At 36.0% G+C, this 21756-nt stretch overlaps 1 protein-coding gene across 3 annotated transcripts in view; it reads left to right on the top strand.

Moving 5' to 3' along the window:
* The window catches only part of LOC142337638 (uncharacterized), a 114803-nt gene that overhangs the window by 52023 nt on the left and 41024 nt on the right, over positions 1–21756 (top strand). For all 3 annotated transcript variants that reach the window (XM_075387021.1, XM_075387022.1, XM_075387020.1), the window contains 3 exons: positions 10592–11067; positions 17893–18122; positions 21319–21664. In XM_075387021.1, the coding sequence (XP_075243136.1) occupies positions 10592–11067; positions 17893–18122; positions 21319–21664 (1052 nt within the window). The remainder of the gene's footprint in view (positions 1–10591; positions 11068–17892; positions 18123–21318; positions 21665–21756) is intronic.

The following is a 21756-nucleotide window of genomic DNA, read 5'->3' as shown; positions in this document are numbered from 1 at the left end:
AATCAGTTTTATGTTGTTTTGATTTCAGAAATCTAATTTCAATGTTTTTCATGTTTTCTTTTTTTCTGGGTTTTTTAGTAGTTTTCAGAATGTTTTTTATCGTACAGTTGCTTGTTTAGATTTATTCTAAGGTGATTTACAAAAAGAAGACTCTTGAATCTTTGTTATACCACGGTATTTATCGAAATAAGGGAAGAATTTCGTTTTGTTCTCATTTTTGCTTTCTGGTTTTTATTGTTATTTTAATGTGTCTAACGACGCGTTAGTAGTCTCTGATTGAGAATTTCTGGCATCCGAAGTTTCATATTTTATGAAATGAAATATGATCAGATTTCGCACTTTTTTTAAGATGCTTTTTTTAATAAATTTTTGGGATATGTAGTTTTTTTCGCTTCACTTCTTGTTTTGACGTGACCAAAATGGATTCAATTTGACTTCACTAATCATGAAAAGGTATAAAAAATATCTTCAAAACAGCTGGAACAATTCCGGAATCGACTCGAAGGTGAAAATTGACCACCCTAACTGACAAAATGTTTATCCTACTTAATAACACTAATCACTTTGAAACAATAGCATGAAAATGTGCAATGAAAAAGTATTTGACCAGAAAAGATGATAAAGCATCTGATAAACATTCTATATATAAGTTTCAACTGCAGAAACTGTAATCATTTGGTATCAAAAGACTCCATAAATATTAAGCGTCTATTCAAATCCAACTAAAAGCAGTAAAACAACACAAAAGGAGAAAAGTCGCTAAAATTCGCCCGAAATTCAGCGAAATAGCTGAAAAACCTTTAAATTGGTATTAATTTCATTTTAGTTACCAGAAACCTTTAAGCCACTGTCAAAACAACGCTAAAAATTTAATATCATAATTAATAGCCGCCCTCATCTTCTCAGCCGGCTATTATTGCGCTCGTATTTTTTTTACTTCGTCAAACTTTTTTTCGCTTTACCATTTTGCCGCTTTTTCGACATTTTGCGTGAAATCTTTTTGACTTCTCTAGGCTAGTTTCTCTCTTCTCTCATTCTGCTAAAAGTGAGTTTGAACATCAGTTGCTAAGCAAAGCAATTCAAAATGAACAGAGTCGGTATAAAAATTGAAGTCAGAAATAGAAACGGAATAAACCCATAAAGCCCAATTTTAGATGCCCGCTATTTGAACGTCGTTCCTATAAGTCTTAGTTACCACCTCTAATGCTTATTGATGTTGATAGTAGCCCCTGTAGCCTCTCTCTAAGAAACAGAAGTATGTTCAACTACGAAATGCCATCAAAATAAATCGGACTTAAAAAATATTTTGGTACAAAAATCTTTTTTTTTCAATATATTCTATTCGTTCAATCCCAATCTTGCTTATTTTAATCAACGGCGGCTGTTTTCCGGCAATCTGCCGGGTATGTTCAAGTTTCTAAACCAAAAAAATTAAGAAAAAACTGTTTAAAAAAGACGCACCTCAACAAAGAAATTTTTCACGCCTCAATTTCTCGCTCTCTTGAAAACAACGGTAAGAACAAATAACCACTCTCTTTTTGTTCCTCTTCAATTTTGTTTAGCACCCCAACCACTTCAAAATTTTTCACGCTTTTCATTTCCTGCTCCAAGATACACTCCAATAAAAGTGATTTAGAAAAAGACAACGCCCCAATACAAGCCATTGAGTGGTTGGAGGCTATGCATTAAAAAAAATTGAAGCAGATTACAAAAACTGCAACAAAGGCGTCCAACAGGACATAATGGCAAAAAAGCTCACTATTGCATATTAAAGTCCAATATTTGCTTCAGATGGTCAAAAAGGATTCCAAGCGTGCTATTACTCGCTAGCAGAATTGAGCCAAAGATCTTTGGTTGAAAAATCAGATATAATAACAAATTGGCATAATAACATGGCTGTTTAATTGTCAATCATAGCACTTAAATCATGGCACATGCATGTACTCTTACAGGCACTGATCAGAATATATTCGCAACTTAAATTTACTCTTACAACATCTCATATAGTGTCTTTGTTTTGGCCACGCAGTCGCAAAATGGTATGAACTTTCTTCTCTCTGCTACCTGAAACACGTGACCAATACTTCAGTAGATACACAAGCAAGCGTTGAACGGAATTGCTTTCATTCTACTTCACTTGAAATGATCGAAGATAAATCCAATGTGAGGTGCATTGATTCAAAATACGGTTTTTATCTTCATCCGGTTTTTAAAGTTAGTACTTTAAAATAGCAGTTATAATGGGACAACACCTTAAACTTAGGTCAAACAAGAACAATCAGAAGGTTTGTATTAACATTTAATCCTTTGAAACACACATTTAGTTTTTTTTAAAAAATATTTAATTGTCATTTAACCCTCTTTGACCAGGCGCGTATCTCATAATTATAAAAATTCTTAAAGATTACCTGGTTTATATCATTCCTGCAAAATAAACTGTTAAAGTAAAATCAACGAACTAAAATAGATATTCGGCGAGAAGTTAAGTGCTAATTTTTCCTCAAAATTTGCAGTCGGAATTTACTTCTAGGAGCACACGCATAACCTAATTAGACAGCTCCCCTTTTTTGCAATCCAACAGATTTGGATTGTTTTGGGGCGCTCTGCTTTTTAATAGCTCTCAAGCGAAGTTTGTAGCAACTATATTAGTCCTGTCGGTCTTTTTTATGCGATTTTTCGCCTGATCGATTTTTCGTTTTGACTTTTCGTCCTCAAAAACTGGATAAACAGGTAGCGCCGGGCGGGCATTAAGTTATCTTAGAGCTTTTCAGCTATGTTTCAGCTCAAACTGTTTTGGAGGCTTATAATTATGGTGTGAAGGGCGGTTCTTAGAGGTTGAAAATCCCTCCACTGTTGACCCCCCACCCCACTGTTGCCTCCCCACCCCCATCAGCCATCGGTGCACCCCCCCCCCCCCCTCCCCCCCTCCCGTGGCTACTGATAAACACACGCAAATTTATACTAATTTTCACAATTTTTTGAAAACAAGCTTTTTGAAAATTTTTGTCATTTTTTGAGTTTATCAGCCCTAGGTGTCAAGGAACCTCCTCTAGGTTTTAATAATAGGTTACTGCATAATTTCTGGTGCTGATGGAATGGTTTCAACATTTTAACTTTACGAATTTTAGCATTTTTTTTGACAAAACGTGCAATTTTTTAATTTTTTGACATTTTTCCTTATTTTGGTGTTTCCAGACCCAGGGGCCAGAAAATTTCTGACAAATTTCAGACAAACAAGTTACTGACAAATTTTATTGGCTATGGAACAGTTTTTCAACTTTTTAATGTCACAAGTTTTTGTAATTTTTTGATACAACTTGCTTTTTTGATTAGTTTTGTCGTTTTTTTAAGGTTTTTTCAGCCTCAAGCGTCAATGAACCTCCTCAAATAGGTTACTGTATAATTTCTAGATCAAATGGAATGTCGTGCAAGATTTTAACATCACAAATTTTAGCTTTCTTTGACAATTTTTGTCATTTTTAATTCTTTTGGCGTGTAGTCGTTATTAAGGTTTTTTGCGCCTCAAGGATCAGAAAACCTCCGTTAATAAAATACTGGAAAATTTTTGTTGGTCATTGGTTGATTTCAACTGTTTAATATCACAAGTTTTTGCAATTTTTTTCTAAGTTTTTTAAAATTTTTCAGGTTTTTTAAGTTTTTTAGTTTTCTCCAGCCTCGGAACTTCCTCTAGGGTTTGATAATATGTTACTGCATAGTTTATAGATGTTATGGAATGTTCAAGTTTTCAATATCACTGATTTAAACAATTTTTTAAAATATTTCCATTTCATGTTTTTGAATTTTTTCTGGCATCAGGGGCCCTGGGACCCCCTCCAAGGTTTGGTAATAAACTGCTGCATACTTTCTAGTGTTAATGGAATGGTGATCAGTATTTTTCATGACTCCAAGTTTTAGATAATTTTTGGATTAAATTGAATTTTTTTTTTCAAGTTTTTGGGACTTTTTTGTTCCTATTGTATGGATCTTTATGAGCCAGTGGAACTGTTTCAGGCTTGAAACAGGGAAAGTGGACGGTCTCGTGAGACAATTAAATGATTCTTAAGATATTCATGTCTTAAATTTTTGCAAGATTTTGTTAATATTTGCAATTTTAAATTTTTTCAGTTTTTTGTCCATTTCTGAGTTTAACAACCATTTACTTGCCAACAAAACTTTCCAAGTCTTGGAGATGAGTTACGTGACAGAACTTTCGAGACAAAAATGGTTTTGAACTTGTTTTTACCGCGAAGTTGAGAACTTTTTGTCTTTAAGTTCTTTTTTTAGTTTTGATTTTTTTTACTACCAAGGCTAGAAAACTTTCTCTCTGTCGGTTAGGGATTCTTTCCTTCTCTTTCTAGTTCACGATTTTTTTCTCTCTCTCTCTCACTCTATCTCTCTCTTTGTTGATGCCGCACTTCAGCTGCTGTTTTGTGGCGTAATTTCATCATCTCTGATCCTCATTAACAATGAATTATAGTAAAAATGTTTTAATCATAAATGACTCAACAGGCAATTTTGAGGAAAACATTGTTTATTGCTCTCAAAAGCAACTTTTAGCAAATATATTAATCACGTTTGTCTCTTTTGTTCAATTTTTCGCTTGGCAGATTTTTCGTCGGACCCATTTGACTTTCGTCTTCAGAAATTGTAAAGAGGTAGCGCCCAGTTTGCATAAAGTTCTCATAGAGCTGTCAGTACACTAGTTTTCAAATATGCGATAAACAGAAACTGTTTTGGAGACTTATACTTATGTTTTGAAGGGCGGTTATTAGAAATTGATCCCACGGCGCCCACATCAGTCCCCCAATCCACTTTTGCACCCCCACTGAGGTGCACCCCAGCTGCGCTTACCTTACGCCCCTTCAATAAATCTAAAGCTAGCCTCACTAAACCGTGGCTAGCTACTGACGAAGCCAACCGCTCGCCGGTCGTTTTAGAGCAAATCGCCCGACGTTAGTCGGTTATTTTATTAGTCCTGTTGGTCTTGTGTATGCGATTTTTTGCTTGACCGATTTTTTGTCTGACCCATTTGAAATTTGTCCTAGAAAACTGGATAAATAGGTAGAGCCAGTGGGAATTAAGTTCTCTTAGAGCCTTTCAGCTCAGTAGCTTCGTAGTATGCGATTCACAGAAACTGTTTTGGAGACTTATACTTATGGTGTGAAGGGCGGTTCATAAAATTACGCCCCAACCTCCTCCCTACAACCCCCAATCAGCCCTTCTCGCTGCACCCCTCCCCAATCCCCACCCTGCACATCGTTCAGGCCGTAAAGGTACCATGTAGCCAAAGACCCTCCTCCCGACGTTACTCTCCCCCAAACCCCATCAGCCGCCATCCCGGTGCACCCCCACGCGGCGATCACCTCACGCCCCTACAATTAAGCTAAAATAAAATGTGGCTAGCTACTGACGAAGCCAACAGTTTGCTGGTCGTTTCAAAGCAAATCGCTCGACGTTAGTGGGCTATGTTTAAAAAATCTTTTCACGTTTCTGCTTTTTATGTCAATGAGACGTTGAATTGGTGTTGTTTTAGTCAGGATAGAGTAGTAAAGGGAGCATTAAGCGAGTAGTTATAGCGTCTAGCTTTTTTCAGATTTGTAGACGTCAATTGGCCGCTAATGGTTAATTGCTCTCAAACGCAGTTTGTAGCATTTTTTTTTAGTCCTGTTGGTCTTTATGCGATTTTTCGCTTGACCAATTTTTCGTCTGACGCATTTGACTTTTCGTCCTCAAAAATGCGGTAAACAGGTAGCGCCCAGCGGGCTTCTAAGTGCTCTTGGAGCTTTTCAGCTCACTAGTCTTGAAGTATCCGATTCACAGAATCTGTTTTGGAGACTTATACTTATGGTGCGAAGGGCGGTTCTTTGACCCCTCCCCCCCCCCCCCACTGTTGCCACCCCATCCCCATCAGCCCCCCGGTCCCCCTCCCGTTGCGCTGACTTACGCCACTTCAATTAAGCTAAAGCTAGCCTCACTAAACCGTCCCTAGCTAATGACGAAGCCAACCTCTCACCAGTCGTTTGAGAGCAATTCGCCCGACGTTAGTCGGTTATGGTTTTTGATTTTTGTGCTATCAATTTATTGTACTAACATATTAGAACTTTTGAGCTTTGTCCGTTTTTTCCACCGTTTTAAGGTGCTGTTACCCTGAATCATTGTCATCAAGTCTTGTCGAATTTACTGGTTTTTGTGACATTTAAATTATTGTTTCCATAAATATAGGCAAATTTTTGTTTTGCCAGTATTTGCTGTTCTTTGTCCGGTCACTTAATGTCATTAATGAAAGTTTTATCAGCTTCCTAATAGCGCATAAATGAAAGTAGTAACTGGTTTTAGGTCATAGCCAGTGGCATAGTTGTTCAATAAGTACAGCTTTTATCAATAAAACTTTTAATTAGGCATAGGTGCATCTAGTTAGATGTTCAAGTTGGTAACTTGTTCTCCTACTTTGATGCTATTCAAATTGAGCATTATATTTTGCTCTCTATTTTGTTCTTTTGGATGATTAGGTCTGATTGTATGTTTTTAATTGCTTTCAAGCGAAGTGTGTATCAATTATATTGTCCTGTGGTCCTGTGTGATTTTTTATCTTCGAAAACCGGATAAAGAGGTAGCGCCCGCAGGGCATTGAGTGTCTGAGCAGCTCTTTTAGAGCCTTACTAGTCTCTAAGTATGCGATTCAACGCAACTCTGTTCAGGAGAGTGAAGGTTGGCTCTTAATCTTAACAGTTTAACTCCCCTCAGTTACCCACCGCACCCCCCAAGCTCTCCCCTCCCTAACAATCCCCAAGCTCTCCCACAACCCTTCTCCCTGATAGCATCCCTGAGCCCCAGCTGATAATTACTACCAAAGCCAATCGCGCGCCGTTCGTTTGAGAGCAATTCGTTTGTCGGTTATGTGTATTGATTTTAGTTTAGAACTAACAGTTCGAATGTCTTTGATATTTTCTCCGCAAAATATTGAGTTTTTGATTATTCCCCGTGGTTGTTGTCTTTTAACTGCGCCTCAACTGAACTGAATGGTGTTATGGGCTATGTGTGCTCTCTAATGCCACAGTGTTTGATGTGGTTTGAGTCTTAATATATTGTTACTTGTTTTAATGGCCATGATGCCACCGTTTCACAGACAAGTGAAATCTGTGTTCTCATTTTTGTTTTCTATCCTACCACTTTGTTGTCATCGATTTTCTCGAAAGTCACTGTATGCTCTTTGAGGATGCGTCTTTTTAATTTGAATTTTGTTTTTAAGATTTTAATAACTCTGACACTTATGATTTTTTTTGAAAGATGAGGAATGAAAGTTTACTTTTTTCATTGCCTTTTTTGGTCATTTTCCTGGCGTGTTCACAAAACGCTGTTTGACTTAATGTTGAATTCCATTTCTCGTTCACAACTTTTTCAATAAGTCTGTTTTATGGAGTCTCGTTTAGTGTATTAAAGTTTTCAGAAATTCATGTTCTTGAATCTGACTTCCTAGAGGTTATTAGTGGCCCCTGACGGGCCACGTCTTCAACATCAGGTGTTTCGCCTCCGGTCCGGCGTTCCTCCTGTCATCCGGCGCATTTTTATTATCAGCAAAGTTTGCTATGATTTTTATCTGGCAGTGCCCTTCGGGCACTGACAGCTTGCTCTGCTTCAAGTTTTTTTTTCTTCCGACTGCTCTTCGAGAATGTGAAAAAAACGGGGGGGGGACGAGTGTGAAGCCTCAGGCAGCCTGCGAGGGCATGTTGTGGGGCAAGCCCCACATAACATGCCCTCAAAAAATTTTTGAAAAAATTAGAAGTTCGAAAATCGAAAAATTTTAAATTCAGATTTTTGCCCGAAAAACGGTTCAGATCGACCTAATTTTATCCCAGGGGGAGCGGGAAACGGTTTTTAGACCGAAACAACGATTTTAAAATTTTTCGATTTTTGGACTTAGAAAATTTTCAAAAATTTTTCAAAATTTAGGTAAAAATTTTGAGTTTTTTTAAATAATTTTTTGCAAAAAGTAGCAATTTTTTCCCCGTTTTCATAGCGGCCTATGATTTGTAACTCATTGGCGTCCCAGTTGGCTTTTACAGAACCTCGCTAGCATCTTTAGTTCAGGAGAAAACAAGTACTAAAAATGGACAAAAATTCAACTTTTTTTACAAAAAATTTTCAAAAATCTCTTTTTTGAGTTGCTTTCATGAAAAGTCACCCTTACTAGACCCCCACTATTTTTTGACGCCAGACATTTTTTATCATAGGCAACAAAGGTCAAAAGTCAACCATTTTGGAGAAAAAGTCAAAAATCACCAAAAATTGTCAAAAATCATGAAATTTTTCAAAAATTTGACTTTTATCACCCCGGATCTGACTGGTTGCCCAAACGTGTCCACCTCTGCCTAATATTTGACCTTTTATGAAAAAAAAATTTTTTTCTTATAAAAAGTGGGATTTTTTGGCAATTTTTCTCAAAAAGTCAATATCTGACCCCCCCAACCTCTCAAAAAGTGCAACAACGCGAAGTTCAATCGAAAAATGCCATAAAGAAAAAGTCATTTTTTCGCCGATTCATGGCCGCATGCGAAAAATTAGAAAAAGTTACGATAAGGATTACGAGAACGGTCCCAAAAATTTTTTTCGGATATATATGCTAAGAACCGAGAAACAGGCGGGGCCCCTACCCCTGCCTTACATGATAAATAATGCAAAAACAGCGACCACCTAGTTTTCAAAAAAAATGACAAATTTTGCAGCGACAAGTCTATTTTTTAGTGTTAATGTAAAGAGACTGAATCAAGCTGCGTTTTGTATACCCTTCAATCAACGAATTACTTTTATGCCTTACGTTTTTCGAAATTTAGCATGTTTGCGGATGTAAGTATATACGCGGAGTTTTAGGATCATGTTTACTATTTATTAATAGCCGCCGTCAGCCTCCCATCGGCTAATATTTAGGCGCTCTTAGAAATTTGCTTTTGATAACGTTTTTCATTTTACATCAGTCACGATTTTCACATTTGACTCGTGACTTACCTCACTCAGTCGTTCAACTGGTTGGATTTCCAAAAGAGTAATATCAGAAGTAACTGGATAAATCGATGAAGCCCGGTCATTAAGTCATAGTGCAATATGGTATCAAAATCAAAGTCCAACAGAGTGATTGCTAGCTGACATTGGTACTAAGCTTAATAGCTTTCAGTTTAGAAGCTGAATTAAATATAGTTTTGGATTATAACTGAAACTATACACCGAATTAAAACACTTTTTGAAACTTATGAAAAATTTCTGCCAATTTCGATCTCCTTTTTCTTTTTCTGTTTCAATCCCGGTTTGCCTCAAGGGCGTCACCGGAGGGTATTTTCCGGCCTTTTGCCGTCCATTTTGTCGGATCACAGAATATGGTATTTACTTTTTCTTTTGAAAGCAAGAAATCTTGGGCTAAGATATGATAATATTAATGAACCTATGATTTCGGTGGACTATTTGGACGACCATGTGGACTATTTCGGTGGACTATTTGGACGACCATGTGAGTAAACATTATGCTGGAAGAGATTTCACCTTTGTTGTTGTCAAGAAATTCAAGATTCGATCATAGACTATGAGGTTCATTGAGTTTCAGCGTTTAGCTAAACTTTTCTAAATTTTAAGAGAAACATAGATTTGTTTTAAATTCGTTTATCTTCTCGACAATAAAGAAGCCCAGAAGAGCTCTGTATTTTTCTTGTCTGCAAGGGATTTCCAATGATATGGCTCAACTCAAAGAATATAAAAGCCGGCCATTACAAAAACCAGATCATTAAAACATGTCTTATCATATCTTATAAGATAACAATTCAGCCCTACGTGAACTCCTATCGGGTAAGATGAGATAAGATACTTCTTAGATCTTATAAGATAACAATTCAGCAAAATTGAATTATCATCTTATATGCCCATATCTTATAGGGTCATATTATAAGATTTTTGATCAGCATCTAATCAGATCTTACGCGATAAAAATTCCAAAATCACTGGGGTAAGAATGATGATTATGTTGTCTTCCCTCAACTATTTGAGCGTTAAGAAAAAGCTACAAATATTTTCTCGGTAATGGCAGAATTCAACCACAAAGGGGGAATTGCTTTAATTTTGCGATTCATCGAAATTCATTGAAGTGCAAAACTTGGCGAAGAGCAGAGAGACGACAGCAACTTTTTATTTGTTTTATCTCAATAAATGTTAAAGTGGGGATAGCAGCAATTTTTCGAAATCGCTCGCTGTATTTTGGGATATTATGAGTTAGAAGTCGCTCGTTTATAAATCTACATTGGAATCAAAATAAGGCTACTGCATTTTTGCGTAAGCAAAAAAGATATCATTAGTACCATTATTTAGTCTAAAAAATGATCATCAGTCGTGTTCCAATGTTACATGGCTCAAAATTAAGATCTGATATTGTCTCGTGCTTGAAAGTTGGAGACTATCTGAGATAGAACGATCGTTTTATGAAGTTACTAAACTCGTTTATAGAATAAAATGGTGCAACGTGGGAGGAATCTCAGCTGAGAAGAACAGGTGGTTGCTAGAGGAAAGACTAAATTTTTAAGTGAGGTCTAGGTCTGATTCCTGTTATTTATAGGTCATGAGGACAATGGAGACATGATCTTTGAGCCAACACCCTTCTATCCTGAAGTGGCTCCCGTTATCATAAGCGATGCAATGTACGACGAAACTGCCGAAGATGACACGAATGACGAAGCCGAGCTTAATCAGAGATCATCTCTGGCCTCTAAAGACGAGAACTCGAACAATATCGATGTTGAACATTCGATCTTCAAAAACTTGATCAACGTTCCTGCATTCATACCAAGTTTCGTAATGCCTCCGGATTCTGAACGTAATCTATCTGTAGCTTCTAGTGCTCCTAAAAATGAAGATGGTAAAGAAACTCCATCGTCAGGAAGACTATCTAGAGCGGAGTTGACAGTTCCATTGACGCCAGGACTGTCCAGTAGTGCCCCGGAAGTTACATTAGCCTGGTGTGAAGTGAGAAAGAACCGAACGAGAAGTGGGTCCAATGATCCCGACGGACAGACCAAACGATCATCCTCAAAGGTAAGATTGCTTAGCTGTTTTCAGAGCATGAAATTAACCTATTCTATTAACTTTTAGTCGTTGTTCCAACAAAACCCAATTGACACCGGATTACTAATTGCTATCGAACTAAGTTTAAACCAATTATTGTAAACGTGACGTTTTTTATAGCTACGAAGCTGTAAGCTGAGCAAAGCTATATTGCGGAGCTCTTGGTTTTTAACAATTCAAAAAATTTGAATTGTATTGGGGCGCTGTGTTTTTTTTAAGATGTGTTCACACATGTTTCAATGACTTTGATCTTTCAAAAACGGGATAAACAGCTAAAGCCCAGCGGGCATCAAGTTTCAGTAGAGGCCTAAAGTGGGCCTTAGTGGTCTTACAAGTGCTTAGAGTGGTGCAGTTGCTGGGATGGCCTTAATTTAAGGTTAAAAGGTCATTTTTAGTAGTTTTTGGGCTCAAAAAGGTGCAACTTTTCATGTTTTTTTTATTTTTTTGTTTATTGTTTGATTAGTCTTAGGTTGAAGTTTTTGAAAGTTGATGAAGGCCTTTTGCGAGACAAAATAACTTGTTATGACCATTTTATGAGCTATACGGGTTGGTACTACAAACACAAACACGCAAAATGATACTAATTTTTGCCATTTTTTCAAGGTTTTTGAAAATTTTTGTCATTTTTTTGAGTTTTTCCAGCTTCAGGGGCCAGGCAATCTCCCTTGAGGTTTGATAATTGAGCACTGCATAGTTTTTGGTATTAATGGATTGATTTTTTATCATTTTAATGTCTCGAATTGTAGCATTTTTTGATAAAATTACAATTTTTTTCAAAGTTTCCTAAACTTTTTTCAGTTCTTGATATTTGTCCTTTCCCAAGTGCCAGAAAACCTATTCCATGGTCTGATAAAAAGTTACTGCATGGTCGTTAGTTTCAATCGAATTGTTTTCAACAATTTAACCTCTCAAATTTTAGAAATTTTTTTGATAAAAATTGCAATTTTCAAGTTTTTCAAAACATTTGTCTTTTATTCAGTTTTTCGTGCCTCAGTGGACAGGTAACATCGTCATGCGTTTGATAGTATGTTATTAAATAGTTTCTAGGGGGCAGTTGAATGGTTTTCACCATCTTAATAGAACAAATATCTATTTGAAATTTTTTCTAAAAATTTTCGCCTATTGATCTATGAGCCAATGAATTTTTGAAGGCATGGAATTGGGTTACTGGATTGCCTCTAGAAACACAGAAATGGTTTTGAAGATATTAATATCACAATTTTCAGCATTTTTTCTTTACAATTTGCAATTGATTTCATTTTTTTAAAAATTTTTCAATCATTTTCGAGTTAATCGATCTTTAAGGCCCATGAAGTTTTTTCAGGTCATGCAGATATAATACTGGACCAATTTCAGCAACAAAAATTGGTCTTGAAAATATTTTTGAAATAGGTATATTTAAGTGGATGAAATTTTGACGAAGGGGTAAAAGCTTCAAGAGTTTTAGCAATGAGTATATTTTTGTTTAGTTTGTTTGATTGTTTGTTTCTCAATTTTTTGAGATGATTTTGTTTGTTTTGTCTGGCATTGTTTAATTGATCTGCTTGTCAGATAAAGTACTTCTAAGTTTTTCATTCAATTCTTTGAATTGTTTTTCAGGACTTGTCCTGCTATGTTTTTTTTGTTTCGTCGTCTGACGCTCTTTTTTCGTTTTACATTTGTTCACACAGCAAAGCTGAAAAAGTCAAATTTTCTGAATGACTTCTTCCTCTCACTAACGGCTTTTGCGTGCGTTACGTCATTTCCCACTCGGTTTAGCACAAGTTTTTAGGTTATTTGTGTGATTAGATTTTGATCATACGTGACTTACCTCACTCAATAAAATGCGCTTTAAAACTAAGTTTAGTTTGAATTTGTTTAAGGTCAAAGGAACTCATTTATGCAGTAAAGGGTCCTAATAAGAGGCTTCTGCGGAATGAATTTTAAGAAGCTTCATTAATTTATCGCTGAATGTTTTTTTACCTAGTTTTTTGAGCGGCGTCGATTTTTTTTTCAATTTAGATCTGTATCTGTTTCTATCTCTATTATATGGCACGCAGGTCTATTCTGTCGCAGCTATTCCGGCAATCTGCCGGCTATGTTATGCATTTGCTTGACTGTTGACTTTTCTAGTGACTTTTACGCCCTCGATATTTTGAGTTTTGTGTGATCTAAGTGCCTCTCATTTACAATTTTAAGCAGCTGAAATGAATTGGTCGCAGTTTATTGCTAAAAGTCGAATAAGTGCACCTGAGGTTATTGAATTTCTTAATGGAAATATTCTTTTGCCCTAAATTTTATATAATTTACTGTCATTTCTTCACTTTAAATCAGTAGTGGTTTAAAATAACCTCTCATGACGTCATTTCAAGCACCTTAGTGAAATTCTTAGTCCGCTCCCTGTATGACGTCAGAACAACGGCTAGCTGCAGTTACGACCTTCCAATCGACGACATTATGAAGAATGATGTGAATGATATCTTCTCCAGCTATTTGAGCGTTAAGAGAATGCAGCATTTCGAATGGATTAATTGATGATACAAACTTATGCTCAGTTTTTTAATTGCTTGGCTTTATCGGAAATAAAAAGCCATTTGATATTTAGTAGAGCGGCTCATATTTAGGTTGGGTTCCTGATCGGTGTATAATTTTTTTATCTGCATCTACCTGAGGTTATTCAATTTCTTAATGGAAATATTCTTTTGCCCTAAATTTTATATAATTTACTGTCATTTTTTCACTTTAAATCAGTAGTGTTTTAAAATAACCTCTCATGACGTCATTTGAAGCACCTTAGTGAAATTCTTAGTCCCCTCCCTGCAGTTTACACCCCCCCCCCCCCCCCATTAATGCAGACTGCAATAGATTAGAGCTCCCACTTTTTATTTGAGAGAAATTTTACCTAATTTGGTCGGTTATTCGATCATTGAAATTTTACTCTAATATTTGGACGTTATAGATTATATAAACTGTTTGACTACCTCTTATTATGCTCTACATTCTCACGGCAATAGGTCTCATTGGGTCTATTGAGGCATGTTTAAAATAATTTACTGCTTTAAGCTACTGTTGACACCAACTGTTTTCGAAAATATATTAGCAATTTTTTTTGTTTTTAATAGCCGCCCTCATCTTCTCAGCCGGCTATTATAGCGCTCCTATTTTTTTTACTTCGTTGAAGAAAAAATGTTCCGCTTTACCTCATTTTGCCGCTTTTTCAATATTTTGCGTGATATCTTTTTGACTTCTCTAGGCTAGTTTTTCTCTTCTCATATTCTGCTAAAAGTGATTTTGAACAACAGTTGCTCAGCAAAGCAATTCAAAATGAACAATCAGTATAAAAAATTGAAGTCAGAAATAGAAACGGGATAAACCCATGAAGCCCAATTTTAGATACCCGCTTTTTGAACGTCGTTCCTATAAGTCTTAGTTACCATCTCTAATGCTTATTGGTATTGATAGTAGCCCCTGTAGCCTCTCTCTAAGAAACAAAAGTATGTTCAACTACGTAATGCCATCAAAATGAATCGGACTTAAAAAATATTTTTGTACATTTTTTTCAATATCTATTCTTTCAATCCCAATCATGCTTATTGGAATCAACGGCGGCTATTTTCCGGCAATCTGCCAGCTATGTTTTTTGATTTTCCCTTAGTCTATATAGTGGCAACAGTTAGTCTTTGTGATAGTAGATAAAGTGACCTTGCATTTGATGAAAATCAGTTTTATGTTGTTTCGGTTTCAAAAATCTAATTTCAATGTTCTTGATGTTTTCTTTTTTTTTCTGGGTTTTTTCGTATTTTTAGTCAGTAAATAAGCAGAGGCGGTATTGAAAGATGTACATGGAACAAGCTTGAGAATCAAATTTAGAGAAACTTCTGTTTTTAATTGCTCTCAAACGAAGTTTGTAGCAATTATATTAGTCCTGTCGGTCTTTTTTTGCGAATTTTCGCTTGACCGATCTTTTGTCTGACGCTTTTGACTTTTCGTCCTCCAAAATGGGATAAACAAGTAGCGCCCAGCGGGCATTAATTATTCCTAGAGCACCGTGGCTACTGACGAACAACCGATCACTAAAACACCCAACTTCATAATAATTTTCACAATTTTTTTCAAGCTTTTTGAAAATGTTTGTCATTCTTTCAGCACTAAGAGGTTACTGCATAGTTTCTAGTGGTAGTGCAATGGCAACATCACAGATTTTTGCATTTTTTCTACAAAGCGTGCAAATTTTCTAATTTTTTGACGTTCATTTTTCATTCACGATTTTTCTGGACGCAGGGGCCACAGAAATTCCTTAAGAGTTTGTTTCAATATTTTGTTTGCCATGTAATAGCTTTCATTTTTTTAATGACAAATTTAAGCAATTTTTTGATAAAATTTTTGAGTTTTTTGACTTTTTTTGTTATATTTTAGGTTTCTCCAGCCTCAAGATTCAACGAACCTCCTCCGGGGTTTGATAATAGGTTACTGCATTGCTTCTAGGGGTAAAAATCACGAATTTTAGCAATTTTTCGATAAAACTTGCAATTTTTTTTCAAGTTAAGTAAAAATTTTTGGCATTTTTAGGTTTCTCCAATCTCAAGGGCCAACGAACTTCCTCCAGAGTTTGATAATAGGTTACTGCATAGTTTCTAGTGGTAATGGAATGGTTTTTTAACGTTTCAGGAGCATCACCAAATTAAGCATTTTTTGACAAAACCTGCATTTTTTCAAGTTTTAGTGAATTTGTCATTTTTTAGTTTTCTCTAGCCTTAAGGGTCAGCAAACCTCCAGGGTTTGATTATAAGTTACTGCATAGCTGCTAGATGTAGCTGAGTGTTTTTCAAGATTATAATGTCAACAATTTTCAAAAAATAATTGCAATTTTTCAGTTTTTTCACTCTTTTTCATCTTTTTTGTCCGGCACCAAGGTCCTGGGCAAGCTTTGACGATAAGTTGTCACATAGTTTCTAGAGTTAAGGGAATGGTTATCAATGTTTTAATGACTCTAGCTTTAGAATTGTTTTGATAAAATTTAACTTTTTGGTCAAATTTTTGGAAAATTTTTATCATGTTCCAAGTTTATGGATCTTTATGAGCCAATGAAACTATTTAAAGCTTGCAATAGGGATACTTGATAGTTTCTGGAGACAATGAAATTGTTTTGAAGATTTTTATATATTGAATTTTAGAAAAATTTGTTGAAAATTTTTGATTGTTTCCAAAATGTTTCAATGTTTTTTGTCCTTTTTTGAATTTAACGACCATTATTGGCCAACAAAAGTTTTTAGGTCTTGGAGAGGAGTTACTTGACAGAAATTTTGAGACAAGAAATGATTTTGATATTTTTTAGTACGAAGTCTCAATTTTTTGTTTTTATTTTTGCCTTCAGTTTTTTTCTATGATTTATTCAATAACAGGTCTAGAAAACTGGAAGTTGCAGAGTCAAATCCCATCATGGAAAAGTTTCCTATCTCTCTTTCTCTCACTGTCGTTTAGGGTTTCTTTTCCACGTTTTTCTCACAATCTATCTCTTTCTCTTTTTGTTGATACCGCACTTCAGCTGCAGTTATGTGGCGTAATGTCATCATCTCTGATCCTCATTAACAATGAGTTATTGTGGAAATGTTTTTTATCATAAATGACTTGACAAACACTTTTTTAGGAAATAATTGTTAATTGCTCTCAAAAGCAATTTTTAGCAAATATATTAATCCTGTTTGTCTTTTATACAAAATTTCGCTTGGCCGATTTTTCTTTTGAAAAAATTTCGCTTGGCCGTATTTTACCTTCGTCTTCAGAAACGGGATAAAGTTGTAGCGCCCAGTTTGCATATATTTCTTAGATTTTGTTAAACTTTGCGATTATTTTAAAAATTTTTGAATATTTTTGTCCTTTTACGATCATTACTGGCCAACGAAGCTTTTCAAGTCATGCAGATAAGTTACTTGACATAAATCCAGAGACAAAAAATAGTTTTGAACATTTTCACTTGGAAATCTGGAAGCTTTTCTTTTAAGTTTTGCAATATTTTGCGATTTTTTTAAAATCTCAGTTTTTATTTGATTTTTTTTACCCAAAAATGCTAGAAAATTAAAATTTGCAGAGTCGAATCAAGCTAAAGCTAGCCTCACTAAACTGTGACTAGCTACTAACGAAGCCAACCGCTGGCTGATCGTTTGAGAGCAATTCGCCCGACGCTAGTCGGTTATGTTTGCTGGTTTTATTGGTAAGTACCGTTTTTTTTGTTTACCCTCTTAAGCGTCACCTTATTTACTGAATAGATGTAGAGAATCGGTGACTTAGAGTATAAGAGACGCAAACTGGGAAGAATTCTCAGGAGAAATTTATTTGATCGGTTAAAATATTGTGCAAATGATAAAACCATGTATTTCTTATAGGAAGCGCTTGGGCCTAAGTGAGCATTTACTTCGATTCGACACCGGAATCTTCCGGTTGTTTTTTTTATTCCAGTAGACAAGATTTGTTTCGCTTTACTTGATTTTTCCGCTTTTTTGTGTTTTTGCGTGAATTTTTTTCACTTCTCTATGCTAGTTTCACTCCTCTCTCATTCTGCCGAAAATTTTGACGAAATCAAAAATAGAAACCGGATAAACCCATGCCGGGTATGCTTTATATTGATATCCCTTAGATTAAACTTCGTGCGCTTATTCAAATGAAGTAGCGCCAGCTTTTTTGCTCAACTCGTGGCCATGAGCGGCTGCGTAGTTTTACGATAAGGGGAGTCAGCCTATTGCGCATGACTTTAGTTGGAGAATCGGTATCCCTTTTTGTAGCAGATGGCCGATTTGTGTAACATGAGATAACTTTTAGGAGGCTAGTGGTGCTATGTACGTGGAGCCCCCTAGTCACCCCAGCAAACACAGCAGTAGTAAGAAAAAGCAGAAGAGCTCCAGGCAGAGTGGTGGGACAGGCGATGCTGCGTTGGAGGCTGCCACAGCTTCTGCGGGCTACAAGGGTGGCGATGAGATCGAAGAGCTCGAGTTCCAATTCGATGAAGAAATGACAGCACCAGTCAAGATCAACACATTCTCTGCTAACATGTAAGTTTGTCGCTTACAGTAACCGCTGGGAAAATACTTTCTATCTCGAGACGTTTTCATTTTTACTTGTTAATAGCCGCCCTCATTTTCTCAGCCGGCTATTATAGCGCTCCTATTTTTTTACAATCCAAGAATTGGATTGTATTGGTGCTCTGTCTTTTTACAATTCAAAGAATTTGAATTGTATTGGGGCGCTGTCTTTTTTAATAGCCGCACAGCGATAGCTGGGGCTATTATTGGCCTTCTCTTGGTTTTTTTTTATTTCGTCGTCATGATTTTTGTTACGACCATATGACGTCACAGCCACTTTTTGTTCATTCGTTCATGCAATTTCAACTGAATTACTTGTGTGACGTCATTTTTCGCTCTTAGTGGAGCGAGTTATTTGTTCATGCGCGTGATTAAATTTTTGGTCACACTTGACTTACCTCACTCTCAAAAATGACTTCCTCACTTTGAAGTTGAGTTTTATTTACTTTAATTCAAAGAGATAAGGTCAAATGGGTGTGTGTCACTCTAAATGAAGGTTATTTGAGATCAGCTAATAGAGGCAGCAACAACTTATACAGATTTTTAATCAAAATATAACAGATCAGCCTTCAATGAAAAGACAAATTTTTTTGGTCTGTCTTTTTTACTGTTTTTTTTAGACTGCCGATCTACGAATCTATTGCGGCTATTTTCTGGCAATCTGCCAGCTATGTTTTAAGATCTGTTCACACATTTTCATGATTTTTGAAGTCAAATTGGAGTAGTGATTTTGGTCACGCCGAAACAGGAAGTGGAGCGAAAAAGCGAGTGGTTTTGCGGCGTGAAATTGTTTCGCTCTAAATTTAAAGTGGAGTGAGAAAACGGTGTTTGAACAAAAAGTCGCTTTCTCGATAGTGGTTTTTTGTTCACATGCGGCAATTTCACTTTGATTTTTTCAGTGTTTTCGATTTTTTGGATCGGATTTTTTTCGAAATTGTTTTCCCAATCCATTCATAGTCCGTTCTTGGTCTAGTTTTCTGTTTATTCATTGAAAATTCTTTGAATTGTGTGTTAGGACTTGTCCTGCTTTGTTGTTTTAATTTTTGTAAGTTGTTTTCACACCTTTTTTTCTATGACTTTGAGCTTTCAAAACGGGATAAACCGGTAAAGCTCAGCGGGCGTCAAATTTCATTGGAGGCCCTTAGCCGCGTTTAGTAGTCCTTCAAGTGCTTAGAGTAGTGAAGCAACCGGGGAGGCCGTATTTCAAGGTTAAAAGGTCATTTTTAGGAGTTTATGAGCCCGCCCAAAATGTTGCAATTCTTCACGTTTTTTCGTTTTTTTTCGAATTTTTTGTTTGACCAGTCTAAAATAGAGGTTTGTAAAATTTGATAAATGTCTTTTTCAAGAAATAATTACTCTTTGTGACCATTTTAAGAGCTATATCTTCTGGTACTCGGAAAAAAACACGCAAATTTATACAAGTTTTTACAGTTTTTTTCAATTTTTTAAAATTTTTTGTCATTTTTTGAGTTTTTTAGCCCTAGCTGTCAAGCAGTCTCCTCCAGTCTTTGATAATAGGTTACTGCGTAGTTTTTAGAGGTATTAGAATGGTTTTCAACAATTTGAAATTACGAATTTTCTCAATTTTTTGATAAAACTTGCATTTTTTCAAATTTTTAAAAGTTTATTGTCATTATCTAAGTTTTCCGAGCCCCCCTCCTCTAGGATTTGGTAATAGGTTACTGCATTGCTTATAGTGGCAATGACACAGATTTTTTTTATATATCACGAATTCTAGCAGTTTTGTTGTTAATATAACTTGAAATTTTTTGCCAGCGAGTTTTCCCCACCATCGGCCCAGGAATCACCTCTACGGTTTTTGACAAAATTTAAACTTTTTTCAAAGTTTCTGAAAATTATTTTCATGTTCCAAATTTATTTATCTTTATGAGCCACTGAGACTCTTTGAGGTTAGAATTAGAGATACTGGATAGTCTCTGGAGACAATGAAATGGTACTGAAGATGTTAGTATCACGAGTTTTATTAACATTTGGATAAAATTTGTCATTGTTTAATTTGTTGAAATTTTGTTGTTTTCTGAGTTTAACGATCTGTACCTACCAACGAAATCTTTTTAGGTCTTGCAGATGGGTCACATCGCAGCACTCTACAGACCAAAACATGGTTTTGAACTTTTCCCTCAAAATTTAGAAAGTTTCCTTAAATTTTGCTCTTGTCATTTTTTCGAAGCATTTGTCATATTCTCGAGCTTATCTGCTTTAGTGACTAATAACTCTCTTTCAAGTCTTTTGCGTGAGTTTATGAGTATAGTGAATTGTATCATGTTTGGCGTTCAGGGTAAAAGTTTCAAGATTTTTTGCAATGAATACTGTGTATAGTTGGTTCGATTAATTTAGTTTCTCAACTTTTGAGATTGTCTCTTTGGCTGGGATTGTTCAATTGATCTGCTGGTCAGGTACATTGGCACTCAGTATTTCATTCAATTCTTTGGATTGTATTTCAGGACTGGTCCTGCTATGTTTTTTTACACCGTCGCTTTACCCATTTTGCCGCTTTTTCGACATTTTGCGTGAAATCTTTTTGGCTTCTCTAGGCTATCTTCACTCTTCTGTCATTTTGCTCAAAGTCCTTTTAAACAGCCGCTGCTCAGCAGAGCATTTAAAAATGAAGAGAGTCCGTATTAAAAAAAATCAAAGTCAGAAATAGAAGCGGGATAAACCCATAAAGCCCATTTTTAGATGCCCGGTACTTGAACTTTGTTCTCATAAGTTTTATTTACTATCTATCATGCTTATTGGTATTGATACTAGACTCTGTAGCCTCTCACTGAGAGACAGGAGTATGTTCAATTACGAAATGACACCAAAAAAGATCGCACTTAAAAATGTTTTTTTTTTACAAAAATCAGTTTTTGTTGATATTTTCTTTTCTTTCAATCCCAATAGAGTTATGGGAATCAACGGCGGCTATTTTCCGGCAATCTAACGGGTATATTTCATTGATTCTTGTCGTAATTACAATACGCAATCGATATCTTGTATGGTGGCACTTCATTATGGGATTTGTTTGTGCGTTACGTTACGTTGACGTGCTCTGATGTCTCTTTTACAGAGATACCAGAGTGCAACAGTTGATTATCTATCGCTTTTCTTTTTCGGCAGCGTAGAATTATTTTTCGGAAAGGTATTATTTGGCTTCTTTCAGCTCGAAAGCAGAAAGCAGGTCTGAGAGTGGATGTTCTCAGAGTGACGACTTCGTGGATTCCGACGTGAACAAACTTCTAATTGTAACACAGGACACAAGTCGCTCCTCAGATGTCACAAGTGGGAGTGCAGGTGTTCAAAGCGGATCTACGGGACAGGGTGGAGGACATGCGCCATCTTACGTTAGAAAGCATATGGGATACGACAGGATAAGCGGAACTGTTGGAGGAGGAGTGCCCTCGAGAGCCAAAGCCATGAGTGCATGGGCGGAAGTGATCAACGAGGGGCTTTACTACTACGAGCAAGATCTAAGGAACGGAGAGGATCAATACACTTTTCACCATTACGTTAGTGGAGTTTCAATCTGATTTCATACCATTGTCATCTATGCAATTATAAATTATTATAGTCCCTTTTCCAGGTTTTTTGTATTTTCGCT

Source organism: Convolutriloba macropyga, chromosome 4 (genome assembly GCF_964194025.1).
Source record: "Convolutriloba macropyga chromosome 4, txConMacr16.3, whole genome shotgun sequence".
In the NCBI taxonomy this organism is placed as follows: domain Eukaryota; kingdom Metazoa; phylum Xenacoelomorpha; order Acoela; family Convolutidae; genus Convolutriloba; species Convolutriloba macropyga.
The sequence above is the reverse complement of the archived record's forward strand: the minus strand, read 5'-3'. Positions and strand labels throughout refer to the sequence as shown.